The sequence below is a fragment of the Carassius gibelio genome, chromosome A7 (assembly GCF_023724105.1).
Source record: "Carassius gibelio isolate Cgi1373 ecotype wild population from Czech Republic chromosome A7, carGib1.2-hapl.c, whole genome shotgun sequence".
NCBI classification, from domain to species: domain Eukaryota; kingdom Metazoa; phylum Chordata; class Actinopteri; order Cypriniformes; family Cyprinidae; genus Carassius; species Carassius gibelio.
The window spans coordinates 30,277,466-30,296,317 of NC_068377.1; the positions used below are offsets into that span (position 1 = coordinate 30,277,466).

The 18,852-nt window shown below is 37.7% G+C and overlaps 2 protein-coding genes across 2 annotated transcripts; one reads left to right on the plus strand and one right to left on the minus strand.

Moving 5' to 3' along the window:
• Window positions 1-3,400: 3,400 nt before the first annotated feature.
• Window positions 3,401-13,156, minus strand: LOC128017157 (G2/mitotic-specific cyclin-B3). The gene is made up of 12 exons (XM_052602396.1): window positions 12,989-13,156; window positions 12,614-12,718; window positions 12,405-12,485; window positions 11,664-11,764; window positions 11,430-11,547; window positions 11,157-11,255; window positions 10,977-11,069; window positions 10,726-10,863; window positions 9,904-10,059; window positions 7,002-7,151; window positions 6,253-6,383; window positions 3,401-3,885 (listed from the first exon to the last, which is right to left on the minus strand). Exons 2-12 carry the CDS (start codon window positions 12,686-12,688, stop codon window positions 3,819-3,821), a joined length of 1,209 nt encoding a protein of 402 aa, XP_052458356.1. The 5' UTR covers window positions 12,689-12,718; window positions 12,989-13,156; the 3' UTR covers window positions 3,401-3,818.
• A 281-nt stretch (window positions 13,157-13,437) lies between these two features.
• Window positions 13,438-18,852, plus strand: LOC128017156 (uncharacterized). Its single transcript, XM_052602395.1, has 4 exons — window positions 13,438-13,570; window positions 14,999-15,076; window positions 15,314-16,891; window positions 18,231-18,852. Exons 2-4 carry the CDS (start codon window positions 14,999-15,001, stop codon window positions 18,402-18,404), a joined length of 1,830 nt encoding a protein of 609 aa, XP_052458355.1. The 5' UTR covers window positions 13,438-13,570; the 3' UTR covers window positions 18,405-18,852.

Consider the following 18,852-nt stretch of genomic DNA (forward strand, 5'->3'; position numbering starts at 1 on the left):
GCGCAGACTCAAACGAAGCTTGACGACGTCAGCAACCTGTCTGACAGATGTAAATTTTCTAAGTGGCAAACTGCCATCGTTAATCTTGCAGAGACGGCGAGCTTGAGCGGGGAGTTCTTTGTCGTGAGTGAGCAGGATTAAGTATTCTGATTAATTATTTTGTGTAGTATTTTAAAATGTAACGCCAGTACGCCATATTAAGTTAATTTCCTGCGAGCTTCTCCTCCTGTCTGTACGGTAATGCGACAGAGAGTCGAGTGGTTATGATGTAATCGTTAGCCTATTTTTTACAAAAACTGTTTATACGGGACCATAATGTAACATAGAAGGTAATGGAGCCCTTTATACATTGTCGTGTATCTTTAGAAATAAATAATGGACAAACAGAGTCTTTAAACGCCTCAGATGTAAAGTTATTCGTTGTCAAAGTGACGCCAAAATGAATGGGAGTCAATGGGAATGCTAACGGAAGTGAAGTTCTGCTAAAAGATGGCAGCCCCCACCCGACTTCAACTTCCGGTCGAGTTCCTTGCCCCTTGAGTGAGATGGGAGAAAGCACTCAGAACTCTTCAGGTCACATAATTTAGTGGGGCATTAATATAATATAGAATCATCCTCTGTTAAAAAATAAATAAATAAATTAGGCGTGGACTTATGAATTTATCTTTCTAAATGTGCACTCTTTTGGGCTAAAGGCTTAAAAAGGGGTCATATGATGCTTTTTTAAAGATCATTATTTGGTGTAACAATATGTTACATACATGTAAAAGAGTGCATTGTGATTGGCCGAACACTGCAAGCACTTGTTGGAAATGTAACACCCCTTTCCATAATCGTGAGTTTCATCTTTCAAATAAATGTAAAGACAGTTAATGACTGTGATGACATAACTGAATTCAATGATGAACTGCCTTTAACTATCATTTTGCATTATTGACACACTGTTTTCCTAATGAATGTTGTTCAGTTGCTTTTACACAATGTATTTTGTTTAAAGCAGAATATAAATAAATAAAGGTGACTTAATAATGTCCTTATTTTACCATCAGTTCAAGCCCAAAAGGGGAACAGTGTGGTGTGACAGACACAGTGATGAAGCTCGTATGCGTTTGCAGTACACAAGCCACTGACGGTTAAGACAGCTGACTACACTGTGTGACGTCTCTCTCTCTCTCTTATGCACACACACACACACACACACACACACACACACACACACACACACACACACACTCACAATGCACAAGACTCCACATTTGAACATTCAATAGCAAATACTTAAACGGATAACAAAACATACTTCCAGTAGCTGATTCAGAAAGCGCCAGATTGTCATAGCAAAGTCAGAATTACCTCGTCTTCTAGGTTTAAGAAACGGTCATCCATAAAATGCGCTGCTGTTCTGCTGTAAGTAATCTTAAAGATTCCTAAATGCATCTACTTTCGGAAGATCAAATAAAGCACTTTTGCTTTGGCCTAGAAACACACAGCATCTCTCAGACACGGCTGCTTCAAAACAAACTCCGGTTACTGAAACCATGCCTTCTTTCTTTGCATGAACATTTGGACAGCATTATGCAAATATTTCCACATAGTGATGTAGACGTTGGGTGTATTTGAATGACCGGTTTTAGGGGGGGTAGCAGAGTCTTTTTTTTTTGTTGAGACTTTAGTCTTTGCAACTTTACAGATCTTCTTCATGCACCAAGAGCTTGCACACTCCAAACAGAAAGGAAAAATTTAAATTGCATCCAATGACCCCTTAAATGGAGATGTTTAAAGTAGCCATGTGATGACAAATTAATCGCAGTCACGATTCAATAAGTGTGTCTTTCTTCCGTGTGAAATAATCATACACCATATTGATTATTTCACATGGAAGAAAGACACGTATTGAATTATTGAACACTTATCGCGGATTAATTTGTCGTCACATGGTTACTCACATGGACCTACTGCAAGGTCGCAGTTGGACGGCTGGCCTGTTCAACCCATGTGTGAGCAGTGGAAATTGGCTAATAATTTATTTCTGGCATAACTGAAAAAAACTGTGAGAGGCAGGGCCCATGTGCTCAAGCCAAATGGTCAGTCTGGACATGAGCAATGATGTTTTTTAATCTCCTCAAAAAGAACACAGATTTGATTCTTTGTATAGAAAATTCTGAAAAAGTCAGAATTACAAGATATAAACTCACAGTTCTGAAAAAAAAAGTCAGAAAACAGCGAGATAAACTTTATCGAGTTTATCTCCCAATTCTGACCTCTCCCCACAGAATTCTGAGTTTCAATCTCACAATTCTGAAAAAAAGAAAGATTTGTTAAATTAAAATCATAATTACCCTGTTTATTCATTTATCCTGTGGCAGAGAAAAGCTTCTGTCTTTGTCTCTTGATTTAACTGAAATGTGGTCTAGGACATTTATGAACTGGCATTAGACAGGCAGAATATGGCATAAAGATGAAGTATTATTCAACCGATGGTCTCTTCCATTTTTACTCCGCCAGATATCAATGTGTTGGCCTGCTTATCCCAATTAATGGAGTCACCACAGACATTTATCCACAAATGTTTAAGCATCCAGTTTATAAATGGTATCCTTTAGCAGTAAAATAATTCTTTGCCACCACTAATGAGAAATCAAGGTTTGAATGTCAATTCTGCGGTCAATCTTAGGGATTCACATTCATGTGAAGCACTCAGAAAACAATGCCCAGGATCCAATCGGTCAGTGATCAAAGGCTGCTGTCCGCCAAACACACCGTCTGGGACGGAATGCAGAATGTCAATGAGTTGAATGAATATAATAACTAGGATTAGAAACAGAGGCCTTTAAAGCCTGGAGGACAAGCAATCAGCATTCTGACATCCCAATGATCAGGTCGAGAAGACTTATGCTAATCAAAGTCTGTCTTTTCCCCTTTTGATCCACATCTAAACCACACAAGAGAAACTAAAAGAATGCAGCAAAAAGAGCAAACATTAGAAACTGCTCCTAGAGGTTTGTTGTTCTCGATTGGCTGTGATGGATTGGACTGGCTCACAGCTGTGACTCAAGCTGCATCCGAAAACAACCAATGGACGTCAGAGACTGTTAGGACATTAGAACTGCCAGACAATCTCTTCTGATAAACAAGAGTGGTTTCCTACATTCAATAATCACTGGGGCTGAGTGTGATTGAGGTTATTTATTTATTTTCTATAGGTGCAATGATTGAGTGTGGTTGAAAAGACATTCAGTGCATGTAGTTGAATGCAGACACATTATCAATGTGGTGAAGGAGGATCTGGGATCACGCTGCCCCCTACTGGTTAAACTGAGATTCAGCATTGTTGGTAAGTTTGTTAAATTTTAAAAAGGGATTGATTTCAAATAGCAAGTAAATGCAAGAATCAGGTAAATATGCAAAATACTTTTTTTAATCGACCAGTGTTTAAAAATACACTTCAATTGATTAAGAAAACATACAGATATGGAAAATTATACAAAGCAGTACGAAAAAGACAAAATATATTAGCATTAAAATGCCATTTCAGTTACAACTTTCAATAACCACAGAATCTTATGACCTAATGTATTCAACCAATGAATGGTTTGTACTTTTATCAGTTTTTGAAACACTGCTATGGTCACTGGTGAGTGTTTTGGTCAAGAATAACATGGTTGGTAAAAACAACTAAACATACAATGGAAAACACGCATATACATAACGTCTATTTACAGAAGTAACACTTCAATCAAAATCAATCAACCAAAAGATTCAAATAAAACATTAAATATAATTTACAATTTTCTAAACTTTACATGTATTTTTTCAGGTTATTTCAAAAACCCCTCCAATGTTTCCAGACTCACCGTGGGGATCAACGCAACTTCAAAGAAAACCCTGTAAAAAATAAAATAAAAAGTAAATTGAATAATACATAAATAGCTTGGACATAATAAAATGCCACAATCTGAACTATTTAAATATGAACAAATCAAACATACATACACACACACACACACACACACATAAGAAATGTTTACACCATAAGGACACCCAGCAAAAATCTGTAAGTCAAAGTTTATTTGAATGGCTTAGATAAGATATGTCTTTGAACGTTGATGTTTAGCATTTTGGGGCGATTAGAATTTTTTATATATAACTCCTCACTGGTCCACTGATCATGTACTGGTTACTCCACTGCACACCTCGGATCCCTTCCTCCTCACTATGAACCTCAACATGGTTCCTTACACAACACATACCCCTTTACATGTCATCTTTCAACAAACTACTCACCCTCTCACCCTCCTGGCTATCTGCTATGTTTTCATCTTTGCATCCCTCCCCTAAACTGTTAGCATCTTTTGATACTAAGAGTGCTCATTATACATTCTGCTCTACTCACTGATGCAGAAGTCTCCAAACTCATCCTTTCTAATCATCCTACTACTTGTCCGCTAAATCCTATTCCATCTCATCTCCTTCAAGGCATTTCTCCTGCAGTTGTACCTGCACTCACTCACATCATTAGCATATCTCTACACTGTGGTGTTTTTTCCTCAACATTTAGACAGTATCATTTAACCTATCTCTTTTATAGAACTACAGATAATTTCCCTTCTTCCTTTCATTGCAAAAACACTTGAATGAGCTGTGTTCATCCAAGTGCCTTTCTCAGACAGAACAACCTCCTTGACAACAACCAGTCTGGTTTCAGAAGTGGACATTCAACCAAGACTGCCTTGTTGAAGCCCTAAGACTGGCAAGAGCGGATTCAAAATCTTCAATACCATGGTTAACCACCAGATCCTCCTGTCAACCCTATTGGCAAAGGGCATCAGAGGAACCGCACTCCAGTGGTTTGAGTCTTACCTATCAGATAGAAAGTATTTTGAAGAGGTGAGGTGTCCAAGTCATGACATCCAACTACTGGGGTGCCTCAGGGCTCAGTTCTTGGACCACTTCTCTTCTCTGTCTATATGGTATCATTAGGTTCTGTCATTTAGAAACTTGGCTTTTCATACCACTGCATTGCTGATGACACTCAACTCTACCTTTCATGCCATCCTGATGATCTGACGATAGCTGCTCGCATATCAGCTTGTCTAACAGACATTTCTTGCTGGATAAAGGACTATCACCATCAACTCAACCTTGCCAATACAGAAATGCTTGTGATTCCAGCAAACCTATCGTTTCATCACAATTTCAGCATCGAGTTAGGCACATCAACCATAACTCTTTCAATAACAGACAGAAACTACTTACTTTCTTAGAACACATTGCTAAAACTGTCCGGTCCTGCAGATTTGCTTTATTCAACATTAAGAAGATCAGTCCCTTTCTTTTGGAACATGTTTCCCAACTCCTTGTTCAAGCTCTTGCTCTGTCCAAGCTGGACTATTGCAATGCCCTCTTGGCAGCTCTTCCAACCATTTGTACAAACCATTACAATTAATCCAGAAGGCGGTAGCCAGATTAATTTTTAATGAGCCAAAAAGAATGCATGTCACACCTCTGTTTATCAATTTGCACTGGCTTCCAATAGCTGCTCGCATAAAATTCAAGGCATTGATGTTTGCCTACAAAGCTACCACTGGCTCTGCACCCCTTTACCTAATTTCATTACTTAGACTTGTGTGCCCTCTAGAAGCTTGCGTTCACCAAGTGAACATCACTTGATTGTGCCATCCTAAAGAAGCATAAAATAACTTTTACGGACTTTTAAATTAAATGTTCCCTCCTGGTGGAATGACATGCCCAACTCAATCCAGGGAATCCTTATCCATTGTCAAGAATCAGCTAAAAATACATCTCTTGCATTTTTATTTTACCCTCTAACTCTAACACTCTCTTTTCTAATTCTAATCTTTAAAAAAAAAAAAAAAGACACTAGCTTTTTACACTTTTTGTATTTAGAATGTTTTTTCCGTTGTTTTATCAATATTTTCTTTTATTATCACAATTAACAAAAGCTAAATATTTTCTATTATTTTTCTATTCTATCGATTTTTTTTGTTATATCATTTAAAAAACCTTGCTACGTGTACTGCATTAAGCTAACTAAAAATCTAAGTTAAAATATAAAAATCATTCAGTTTTAGACCTTTTCAGTTCGTTTACCACAGTTTTTACTTACTTTAGTATTGCAGAGTTATCCCAGATACCTAATAATACTGAGATAATAGCAGAGAGCAAAAGTAGACACAAAGAACCTACTATTCTGGTTTAAAATACACAATTTAAACTGCATTGATGACTTACTTGTGTGCATATTTGCTCCTGACGACAGCGAGTTTACTGTCCTGCGGGGCGATGAGCATATCATGAAGTTTTCTGACCACAGGTGCCAGATCCTCCACACTGTATCCAGAGTGGAACTGCAAACACTGTGTCTGGAAACAGAAGTTGAACATCAGTCAGAACCTTTACTCAAACATTGAACTGCAATTGTGAAGTGCAGCCAGATATCTGTGAAGCTTGGAGGAGTCTAATGAGTGTTACGTAACGGAAGTGAGACCTTAATACGTCTGCCAAATATTTCATGGTGCTAGAAGAAAATACCCTCAAGCTGTCAATAATCTGAGGATATGATGGAAACTGTAAATGAATGCGTAAGCGTGTGTTCGTTGTTGCTTCAAGGTAATTGAACTTCTTCATCAATGACCTGTCCGTAGAACCACACTGGACACAAACCACTTAAAGTCCAGCTTCACTTTAATTAACCAAAATACCTTTATCACGGTCTTAAAGGACAAACCAACCCACTATTTAGTTTGAGTGTGAATGTGCGTGTGTGTGCATAGAGACAGAATTAGCATCCATAATGAGCAGTTACCAGGCCATCAGAGTTGTCGTCATCTTTAGCTCATTCAAACCATAGCACACAGGCATGATGAACTCATTGTGAAAGTGTCAAACACGGAATGGTGGCATTTTGTGAAAATAAATGGTATAATTCATGAGCTCTGTGCTCGTGCATACATTATAAAAGCATAAATGTAAACACATACCCATCCTCCCAGATCCTTAGTAACCAGAGCGATGAGCAGACAGGCAGAAGCGAGCAAAGACGCTCGTATGGGCACAAAATCCATCTCTAGCAAGCTCAGCTCACAAATAAAGCGCGCCAGAGTCAGTGTGTCCATACCTGCATTCACACACTGCCGGGAGATGAGAGACAATTAATCATCACACACACAAACAAGCCAGAAAGAGCGTCCATACACTGCCAAACTGCAGAGAGGAGAAGTCAAGTTTTATACATTTTATTCACACACCACACACACACACAGATACAAAGTCAGTAGCAATGCCAATTGTGTCAGCTCACAATTACTAAAGGAAGTGCTTCAGTAAGCCATAGCAGGAAAGCATTTTAATGTAAACATCTGAAATGTAAAGTTTGATTCTCTTGATTCCTGAATGTTCTACTCTTGAAGGAATAGTTAATCTGTCATTATTTCTTAATCCTCTCATTGTTCTAAAGCAGAGTGCTGTTATTTTTTCTGTGCACAAAAGGACAATATTTTGAAGAGTCTTTAGACTGCTCTTATACAAATCATAGTGACTGACTATTGCTGTTAAGCTCAAAAATGAATAATGATTTTGTAATTTTGGAACTTAACAGACAAGGTCACCATGAACTAGAAACTAAGGAAAATACTTGCACAAAGATTGTTCAAAAGTTCTTCTTATATACACAAGCATTATAATGTTTGAAGTCTGTAGGACTTTTAATGCTTTTGAAAGAAGACTTATGCTCAATAAAGGCTGAACTCTTTTGTACATTAAAATACGTTAAAATAGTAATATTGAGAAATATTATTATTAAAAATTTTCTATTTGAATATATTTTAAAATGTCATTTATTCCTGTCATGGCAAAGCTTAATTTCAGCAGCATTATGTCTACTCCAGTCACATTTCAGAAATCAAGCTGATTTGCTGCACAAGAAACATTTCTTATTATCAATGTTGAAAACGTACACACACACACACACACACACACACACAGGAAACAAACAGGTCACACCTGACAAACACAAAGAAATTCAAATCATGCTACCCTGCATGGTCTTTCTTTCTGACTTTGACAAACACACACACACACACACACACACACACACTTGACCTTAATCCTGGTGTGTGTCAGCTGACTCCAAAGGAGTTTCACCTGTCTCTTAAAGGGATAGTTCACCATAGGGCTGCAACTAACGATTATTTTGATAATTGATTAGTTAGTTGGCTGATTATTTTTTCGATTACTCGATAAAAAAAAAAGAGAGAGATTTTTTCATTTATTTATTGACAAAAGCACATTATTCCACATTCTTCCCAATGTCCTTCCAATAAGTGTGCCAGCTGAATGCTATGAAAACATACAGCGCTTAATGTATTAAACCACCTGTCATAATAGAGAAAACGCAAATATTTTTATGTCAAAAAAAAATGTACATCTAAAAATGTTACCATCATTTATTGGGCAAATAACAAATTGAAACAACTAAATAGTATTTATTCACATGATAACAAAAATGGCCTTCTTTGCCTTTGATAACAGCTTGCATGCTTGCTGCCATTGTTTATGTACTTTTTAACTAATTGTGTATCTGAATTATAATAATAAAAAAAAAACATTATAAAGCACTCGACTATTTTTTCTGCCTTTCTTTCATTGATAACAGCAATAATTATAGCATTAGAAATAACCTACTACTGTAACTAAAGAGCTTACGCATATTAGAGGACTAACCAACACAGAAAGCTAAAAAATTATTTTGGTAATTACCAGTACTGTTAGTTAAGAGCAGCAGTGGCACAAACCTTACAAAATTGATTTAAAACCTTACATAGATTAGTTTTTATAAATTTGTAGGCAATATAGTTTAAATCTCTGGATCAAAAAAGAGGCCTGCCACGCCGTTTTAACTTAACGCAGACTGTCAGGATGGGCCTTTATGCAAAAATAGAAAGGCTTGCGTGAATTTGTAACATTTACAGATAAGGATATGACCGTTAACTGATAGTTTTTTTGTGCCGAGGACGTACACACGTATCTGTCAAAGCACCTGACAGGGCAAGACATTACACTAATGCATCAGCTTGACTTGAAGACTTCTCATGTTTTGGGCAGCCTGGATCACATACTTTTCATGCAGAAGCTCATTTGGTTTCCTCCACTATTTTTTATACAATTTTGTCTATAGAAATGCGTTATTCAGTGTTGTAATTTGACGCGACCGGCTGAAGTTGGATGTGCACTGTGGGCAGGCCCGACTAATAGGTAATGAGAATTATTGTCAATGATTTTCATTATTGAGAATAATCTATTTTATCGATTAGTGGTTGCAGCCACAGTTCACCCAAAAATGAAAATGTGGTGTTTATCGGCCTGTGAAAGAAACTGAACAGTATTTATATTTTTTTGCCTCTGGTTCACACAACATCCAAACTGTTAGAACTCTCCTGAGCACATTCTCTTGTGCGTGTTCTCAGCAACAGGCGTGTGAGGCATCTTCTTCTTGCTTTATGGCAGATCGACTTACCACCACCTATCTCTCAGATGGACTAATGACACGCTATCTACAGTCTCAATTAGGAGTATCAATGGTCCATTTAAGAGATAGGTGGCAGTAATGCACTCTGTCTGCAATCCACCATAAAGAAAGATGGCGACGACATCTCCTCACATGCCTGCTTGAGAACGCACTCAAGAGAGTTCTAACAGTTCGGACGTTGCGTGAATCAGAAGTAAAAAACTATATAAATACTGTTCAGTTTCTTGTACAGGCCAATCGTTTTGTGTCTTTACACATCGATGTATCGTCAGGAGCTAAAGGATTCAATTTGGTTTTGACTGTGTATGTTTGGGTAAACTTTTCCTTTAAGGGTATAGGCATATGTTGCCGCTCACCTTAGCGTAGCGACGAAGGAAGCGGTATGGAACCGGAATATTGATGTCAAAGTTCAGTGCCTGCAGGATACAGATTTCCATGGCGATGAGCTGAGAACGCTTGTAGGCATCATCACAAATATATAGGAAATCATCCACGCAAGGTGGAGCTCGCTCCTGTGAGGATACACCAGGGAGATGATGGGTCAAATCTGACAAATCACATAGTACTCACTATTTTTCTTAAAGCATGCAATATGTATATTGTGCATAGTACGCAAAAATACAGAGCACACTGTGCGGTTACTGCAACCCACAATGCGGTGTCAGCTTGAATTTCTTTGTGTAGTGAGAGTGTGGAGATATTTAATATCACTTTCTTGACTTATTTGATCGAACTGGCAAAAGGCATTTTTAAACAAAATTGTATAGAAACATACAATAAAAAATTTAGATTTTTTCTGAAATGATAAATGGATGGCATTTACGCAGTTCAACATTCAAGAGTGATAATAAGCATCATATTGTAGCTTATATAATAATAATAAAAATATACTTTACTTCAAATATATAACAAAAGACCTGCATATCAAAATAGTAAAAGAGCTGAACAATTATTCTGGATAATATAATATTATACATTTTTATAGGATTTGAAAGAACCTGGATTTAGACATTATGTGCACCCTTTTAACGAGTAACTACATTTTCTATGAGGTTGTGTAAGTGTGTGTGCAAGATAATGAGCGAATGGTTAAGTCCTTGAATAATTACGTCTAAGCCCAGAAAAGTGCGAGTTTAAAAGAATGGCTTTCAGCTATCATGAGAGAGCATATGTCTTACCTCAAATTTAGAAGCGATGAGCATAGCAGTGGAACCAATGAGCTGTAAAGACTCCCGTCTGGCCTGGCTCACAGCCAGATAATGATCCGTCATTTTCACAGCCAGGTACAGAGTCTCATGATTCAGCTCGAAATTCTCCTGCAGAGTAAAGAGCAAGAATAAAGTCACGTCGGTGCTTTATCCACCAAAAACCAACAAGGTTTTACCAGACTTCTCAAAACAGCACAACGATGACAAACATTGACACTTACCTGGACCTCAACCAGCCAGTCCACCAGAATTGCTCTCATATTGTTGTTCAGATGTTGCTGATCAGGCATGTAGTCATGTAAGACAAACTTTTCCTGTAAATACAAGTAAACACTTTAGCTTAATGTTCTCTGTTCCTCAGCTTGCAGGAGCATTAATGAACTCATCATTACTAAACCAACCTCTCTGCTCTTGAGGTAGTCAAAAATATCTTTGGCGTACTCCACTGCATGCACAGAGTCACTGAGGTGCTCTGAATCGATGTCAAACTCAGGTGGGATCTGAAAGACATATGATATGATAGTGTTTTTGAAGTCTGTAAGGAAAGGGTTACCCCCAAAATATTAAAGAACATGCCCAGCAGCAAATAGCCACATTCATGCCAATTCTGTAATGGTGTAATAATTTCCTGATCTTAATAAGCATTGCACCAGTCCAGCAGACCTAGGCCTTACCTCCGGAGGCAGTAGGTGGGGAGGAATTGGAGTTTTGGAAGAGGATTCTTCCAGTTTCTCAATATTTGACTCCACATTCTTCAGTTCCTCTAACTTTTCCTCTGAATTGTCCACAGATCTGAGGGAAGAAAAGATAAGCAATCTACACATTCTGGGCCAATCATCTCAAATTACATTTAAAACATTTCAATGTAAAGTAGGGTAAAGATAAAAAGCCAATAATATATGACTTACTTTAAGTTGACATCATTCTTAGAAAGTACTGAGACCTTCTTTTGCAGCTTCTTGACAGGATCTTTCTTCTTGATGGGGTTGCTTAGCTCAATCTTGTGTGCCTTTTAACAAAAGTGCATTTTAAGAGTGGCTTTTCACTAACATATACATACATATATATATATATATACATATATATATATTTTTTTTTTTTTTTTTTTACGGTTGACATTTCAGGTCAAAATTCAGCCTAGAAACTTCACAACACAACACTGTACTTGGGTTTAATTTGTTAAAACGAGCATGAATCATATCAATCAAATCGGTTTGATCTGAGACCGAGAGAATGAATGCAAGGTGTTAGACAACGGCCAAAAATAAGCCGATCATTATAATATAGGGATGAATAAGCCATCATTATAATTTGCACATGACAGCACCTCACCTGGAAACCCAGACTAACCAAAGGAGAGCCCATTCAATCTGTAATTTACAGCTCGAGCATGAATAGGATTTCAATGAGCTCATGAGACATGCTAAATCGGTGTTGATTTGCATCATTCAAGCAAACTCCTGGTGTTAGTGGGGTTAACGTTTCAAGATGGACATTCAACACTTACTGGTTTCACACCATCAGAATCAAACCGAGGGGCCGAAAAACACTGATAGACAGCCTAGTCAGGCAACACGAAAGCAATAAAACTGTGGTGCATGTGTACAAAAAACACACATATTTTTTTTTTTTTTAAATGGCACCCTTACATTTGTGATGTCCACAAAAGCAGTTCTTTTCTTAGGGGCCCCTTGAGGAGAAGATGAGGAGCGCTTGGTCTGAGGGCCATCCTGCTCAAACACAGAAAATACAATATTGATCAGATCAATGAATCAAACCCGCAAAACTAACTCACTTTCAGATCTGACCTAATCTCATTTACCTGGTAAATGAAAAGAAAAAAAAACAGTTAACTTACCTGGTTCTCCAGTCCTTTGTGGTGAAGTTTGGGGATTTTACTGGTGGTGGGCTTCTTTCCTCTTGAAAACGGCATCTTGTTGTTCTGATCCTTTACAGTTATATCCTGTTTCAAATGTGATGTAAACAAAGAATGAGTGAAAAGCCGAATGTACTATTATAGTGGTGCACAGTTCAATCCGACACACACACACACACACACACACACACACACACACACGATTTGCTCCACAAGGTTACTAAACATTCGAACAAAACTCGGTAAGTTAACTAGAAACTGTTTTGATCGCAGAAAGCAGTCGGTCGTTAAGCAACAACATGCATGCGACTGTTTCGTTTAGTTTTGCGAGAAATCTAATAGCAGAAACGATCTTACCTTTCACCATACGCTGAACATCCTTAATTAAAGCAGATAAATATTTTTAAACAGATTGTGTGCAAACATTCACAAAAAGTACAGCGAAAAGCAATTCAGACTGAAACAGAGACACCACACTACTGTTTGTATGCGTCCGAAACCACACGAGGCGATCTGATTGGACGGCTGCAACTCCCTGTAGGCCAATCAGCGTCGATCTGGGATGCCGATGTTAAGGGGCGGGGCAATAGAATTTAAAATTCAAAACACCCTAGCAACCAATAGGAAGAACGCTCGCGTTCCACTGACTTTTGAGCATTGAGCAAGCGGACGTTGAAGAGAATGTGCTTGGTACTGACACCATCCGAAGTTCTGCTTATTAGATAAAATAATTGTAATAATGTTACGTAACTCCTTTCACATTATTTATACTGTTGTATTTGCATTGAAGCCACACCTCCCAGCCACCCACACGCACACTTACGCAGTACATGTCTTTCACACAGGAAATCAGCATAGTCTGCAAACTGCCCGTGGCCCCATCATTCACTTACTCAAGTCTATCAAGACGAACTAGTTTGACTTATATTCCTCAACAAGGTATGAAATATATATATATATTAACTAGTTAATTAATTTATTTACTTCTTCCTGCAGTATTTATTTTCCCTTTTTTATTTTGGATTGTTTTTGTTTTTTGTTTGAAATTATATTTCCCCTTTTTGTTTGAATATGTTCAATAAGCCTAGTTTAAGCCTTTTGCCCTCTGGTCTTTCAGCAAAAGAAAATGATTTATTATGTGCCAGATAAATTCAATTTTATGTCAGTGCTCTAAAACATGGGTTTGAAAATCGAATTATCAGCCATTTTATACATTAGTTTACATCTGATTACCGGTAAGATGTCTTTCATACTCAAGGACCAAGTGTTTAAGTGTTAAGTGGTTTAACAGAAAATTTCCTAAGTGTTTCATGTTTCCTTTGAAAATGTCAAATAATTATGAATCATACACAACAGATTAGACAGCCGAAGACTTTACAAGGTGAAGTCCTCCACAGCACTTCACATGAACATTTTATTTCAATTTTTTAAAATGTTTTTAAAATTTAACTTGAACTGACTGCAGCTAACAGGTTATGCATGTGTTGTTGCTTTCATTGCCAAATTAAATAAATATGTGGGCGCTGCTGCTGACTCAAAATCCTTCACAAGTGTTAGTCTGATCAGATGTTCATCAGATCTTAAACATACGTCCTCACAAGCCTCTTTTCTGTTTCTCTTCATATGTTGCATTTTATATCAGTCAGTATCAGTTTGTAAAAATGCAGATTGGAACATCTAACCTCATACTTTCCTGTCAGTCACATGACTTAGTTCCTGTAAGAGCACTCCATCTGGTGATCACTTGTGGTTTTCAGTTCTTTTTCTGCTCATTTAAGACATGCTTTTCTTCCGTTGTTCTTGGATTAATTTAGTTAGTCACATATCAGAGTTTTGATTTTAAATGTACTTTCCTTTGCTTATTTTTATTCCTGAATTCTAATGTTACCTTTATCAAAATTTCAGTACTCAGGATATACTATTCAAACACTTTCAATGGAGCAAATAGGGCGTTTATGGGGTGCAACAGATACCAGTCAAACCTTCACACATTGTAATAGAGAATAGGGCTTCTTCTGTCCTCAGCGATAATTGAATTATACCATGTACCCCAAGAGGATTGCTCAATCATGTTCTTGAAAATCAACCTCCAAAGAATCACAACCTTCAATTTCACTTGAAAATCATTGGCAGGTGTGTTAGGAAAGAGTGGGAAGAAAATTATGCAGGGTGTTTTATCTCCAGGAGCATTAAGAAACCTTGCACTGGAATATCAATGAACTGCTGTCAGCCTTGTCCTGAGATACAAAGTAAAGTTTATTGTGGATTTAAAAAGTAGCTTTTTTTATATTGAATAACCTATATGGACAGTATATGATCAATATATTGTCCAACCCTAAATTACATCTTGTCCAATCTCTTTTCCAGATGATTAACGAGGATTGGCTGTGCAGCTCATTTAAACTGTGTGATCTAGTCACCACTTCACAATCTGCTCACTCTGACGTAAGTACAGAAATGTTAGCATAGTATTTAGTACAATAGTATATTAAAAGCCGGTTAGAAAATACTTTACAGTCGTGACTCGTGAGACTTTTCGATCTCTTCTAAATTAAGTTTAAAAATATTTAACACCGTAGAAAAAAAACAGCAATAAAGTATACATTGTTTACTGTATAACTTGTATTAGCAACCTTACTTTTTGAAAGTCAAGTCTTCACTTTTTTGTCATGACCTTCTCAGGAATCTGCTCAGGTGGTAATTCATGGTGAATCATACCCACAACCTGCTTATAACCCATCATCAATCCAACACACTCTGGAAACATACAGCCATTTGCTGGATGTAACATTAGAGCAGAATTTAGAGCCCATTCTACACTTTGCACAGACAACAGCCAAAGCTATTATAGATTCAGCCGTCAGGATCAAAACCTCAAGAGAATCCGTCAAAGTGAGAGGGGATGATGTTGAGATGCTAGCTGAAGAGTTAACCTTACAAATCTGTTGCAAAGCATTGGAAGAGATGGAGAGGCATTATCACTGTGATGATCCATCATCCAAAAGTACGGATGATCAGGGGGTTGTGGAGGGGACTTATGGAAATGCATCTGTCCTGTGCCCTTCAGGGGACAACTATGATAAAAACACGACTGAAATGGAAACAGACAACAAGATGGAGGAATATGATGACACATATTCTAACTCCTTGAAGAGCATGGCTAATCTGGGCTCTGTTGAGTACCCTGATACTCCTCCAAGCACCCCTTTACTTCCGGAGATGATAAGGAGTCGAGCCAGTTTCACAAGGAAGCTAAAGGGAGGACTGGCTAAAGAATTCCTTCCTTCAACCCCTCCATCAACCCCCAAAGACCACATGCAACCACTGATGGAGAATCAAATGACAGACTTGTCCGCTGACTTCATTGTGAGACTGATGCGCTCACTTTCACTGGAGTGCTGTCGAAACGAAGGCTTAGAAGAAAGCGAGGATGGAGAAGTTGATGATGACAGGCTCCAAAATGATGTTTCCGGTCTGACTGACTATGCAGCTCAAATTTCTGCGGATATCCTTCATTTTATCACCACAAACGAGATAAGAAAAGTAATGGATGAGGGTTGTGTGAAAAGCATGTGGACTATCGCTGACCAACTAGCGAGTGAAATTGTCACAACGTCTCTAGCAGAGGTGATGGCAAGAGGAGAAAGGAAGGTTTCGGAGGAGGAAACAACATCATACTCATTGTATGAGGTAGACATGGCCACAGACACAAGGGCTATGATCTCTGCAACAGACAGGGTGAAAGTTTTAGCTAGTGAGCTAATCATTAACGCTATGGTTCATGCTTTTGCTAAGCTAGGACAGGGTGCGTTTAAACATGGAACCCAGCCACATCTTTCGGGCCAAGCTGTCGAACCACAGCCATGGGAAGAAAGAAGATATTCAGACACATTGTGTAAAGACTCAGTCAACTCCCACAATGCCAAAACCTTCAGATGTTGCAGCGATAAATCAGAACTGAACCCCATTACAGATGACGCCATAAAAGTGAAATCATCGATACACACATTTGCCAACAACTTTGCAGAAGACGTGCTTCAGCACTCTGTGTGTGAAGCTTCCAGCTTACTGTTTAACTATAAGCAATCTCAGGGAGCAGAACTTGGCCCAGAGAAAGACATTACACCATGGGTAATCAAGATGTGTCCTGGGGAAAGTGTTGTCCAGGAACTGCAATGTGCTCTACTCTGGGCCGCAGCCTCTCAGAAAGGGACCAAAGCACTTCAGTTTGATCTACCAGACAAAAGCTTTCAGCAAAAGGTACATAAAGAATATTACAGTTTTCACAGACTGAATTTTATATTGCCTCTATAATAGAGGAAAATGTGGCTGGTTGTAACACGGTTTGCTTTAATGTCTGAAGGATGTTCACAGCAAGGACAATAATTAAAACAATTAGTATGAAGTTTTAATAATCATTCAAATGCTATGAGAATAATGAAGTCCACACTACAGCTATAATGATAATGACACAGAAGAACAATATCAGAATGACTCTCAGAATTTTTGCAGCTCAAGAGTGATGAAAACAATTGACAGCCAATCAGAATCCACCCGGTTTTAACAAGCTCAAGCATTTAAAGCAGCAGATGACATTGCTGCAGCGCATGCTTATAATAAACATAAGGATGTTAGCGTCTATTGGTATGTATGTTAATATAGTAAACATTCTTGGTAAGAACAGGCCTTTAGCTATGGTGTGGAATTCTCCATTCTCATAGAATTTGAATGATTATTGAAACTGACGCTGTTTTTTTTAGGTGAGCTGTAAGGTATCTCATAGGTTGCCTAGGACATTGACATCAGGTTACATTTGTGCAAGCATTTATACTGGAAATCCATCAATATTTTTATAGCAAAGTCCAATCAATAGTTTTAAGCATTTTAATTTAAAAGAGGAAAAAAGGAAGGAAACATTTCATCCTAAAACAATAACAAAAAAACATAAAATATTGGCTAAGAATTAAGATTTGTTTGGAGTGTGGTTTCAGTAAAAGTAAATGGGCAAACCAAATTCCAGAACTGATTTTTCATCCTGACATTTGTATATATGTGGTTAAACTAACAGTGTTTCAACTCACCCAGTTTTACAATTATTCCAGTTGTTGTCTGAGACATCAGCTTTGAGTTTATACAACTTTTGAGAATTATAATTATAATAACAATAAAAAGGAAACATTTTATCACAAAACAAAATGATTTAATAAATAAAATAGAAACATGTCCGTAACGACTGCATCATAATTAAAAATGTTTGTATTGAGATTCCAGTAGAAGTAAACATGGAAACATATTCACAAATCAAAAAAGATTTTTGTCCTGTAAATCATTTTTAATCATTTCTAAGTGGTTAAACTGACAGTTCTACATCTCATTTTACAACAGTCCTGGTCGCCATCTAACACAATAGGTTTGAGTTTATACCTTATACTTTTGTAATAAACTCAAACTATTGAATTACATGGCATTCATCATACTACCTACCCATACTAGCTGAATTGCTTTGAAAGAGCCAATCGGCTTCATTAGAAGTCCTCACAGTGATTTCTATCATTTCTATCATAGAATAATTGTATTACTTTTTATTATTTCCCTGTAGCTTTGCAGACTCTCTCGGAGTGCCCGTCTGAATGGTTGGACGGTGGGTGCTTTGATGGTGTCTCTCGAGGAGTTTTGTGACATGCAGCAAGAGACCAGCGGAGGGCACTATAAGAGCTCCGATTCTCTCCTGGAGCATCTGCAGCACCTGATTGACAATGTGTGTTTAAACTGATCTTGAGGCCTTACCCTTGCAGAACTGGTCAATGATCCATGCAGCATCCCCTGAAACAAAGGCAGAAAATGCCTTACATTAATCTTCATCCACACAATCGTTCACATCTCAAACATTAATAAAAGGACACAATGTCATTACAAAGTAGAAGAAGTCATAATCAATTTCACTCTGAGCCATTGAAAATGAGCCTTTAAAGACGAAGCAGCTGCATGCACGCTGTCTGTTTATATGAGCTCTGCTCTCCCAGTCCAAGTGCTCAGACCACAGCCGTTATAAGGTAAGCGTAAATCTGACTACATATCAGCTTTGGAAGTTACTATACCATCCAAAACACACTGACACATTCTTGACCAAAGATCCTGTATTCTGTATGTTCCGTGTTGTTATTTTTCAAAAATATGTCAGAGCCTATAATAAAGTGTGACTGAAAATGATCAACAGTGAA

What these genes read in the sequence shown, in the direction of transcription:
- LOC128017156 (XM_052602395.1), top strand. Translation starts at nt 14,999, where the DNA reads ATGATTAACGAGGATTGGCTGTGCAGCTCATTTAAACTGTGTGATCTA. An exon ending in CACAATCTGCTCACTCTGAC is followed by an intron (nt 15,077 to 15,313) that starts GTAAGTACAGAA and finishes TGACCTTCTCAG; the next exon opens with GAATCTGCTCAGGTGGTAAT. An exon ending in ACAAAAGCTTTCAGCAAAAG is followed by an intron (nt 16,892 to 18,230) that starts GTACATAAAGAA and finishes ATTTCCCTGTAG; the next exon opens with CTTTGCAGACTCTCTCGGAG.
- LOC128017157 (XM_052602396.1), bottom strand. Translation starts at nt 12,688, where the DNA reads ATGCCGTTTTCAAGAGGAAAGAAGCCCACCACCAGTAAAATCCCCAAA. An exon ending in CTTTTGTGGACATCACAAAT is followed by an intron (nt 11,765 to 12,404) that starts GTAAGGGTGCCA and finishes TTTTGTTAAAAG; the next exon opens with GCACACAAGATTGAGCTAAG. An exon ending in ACTGGCTGGTTGAGGTCCAG is followed by an intron (nt 10,864 to 10,976) that starts GTAAGTGTCAAT and finishes TTTACTCTGCAG; the next exon opens with GAGAATTTCGAGCTGAATCA.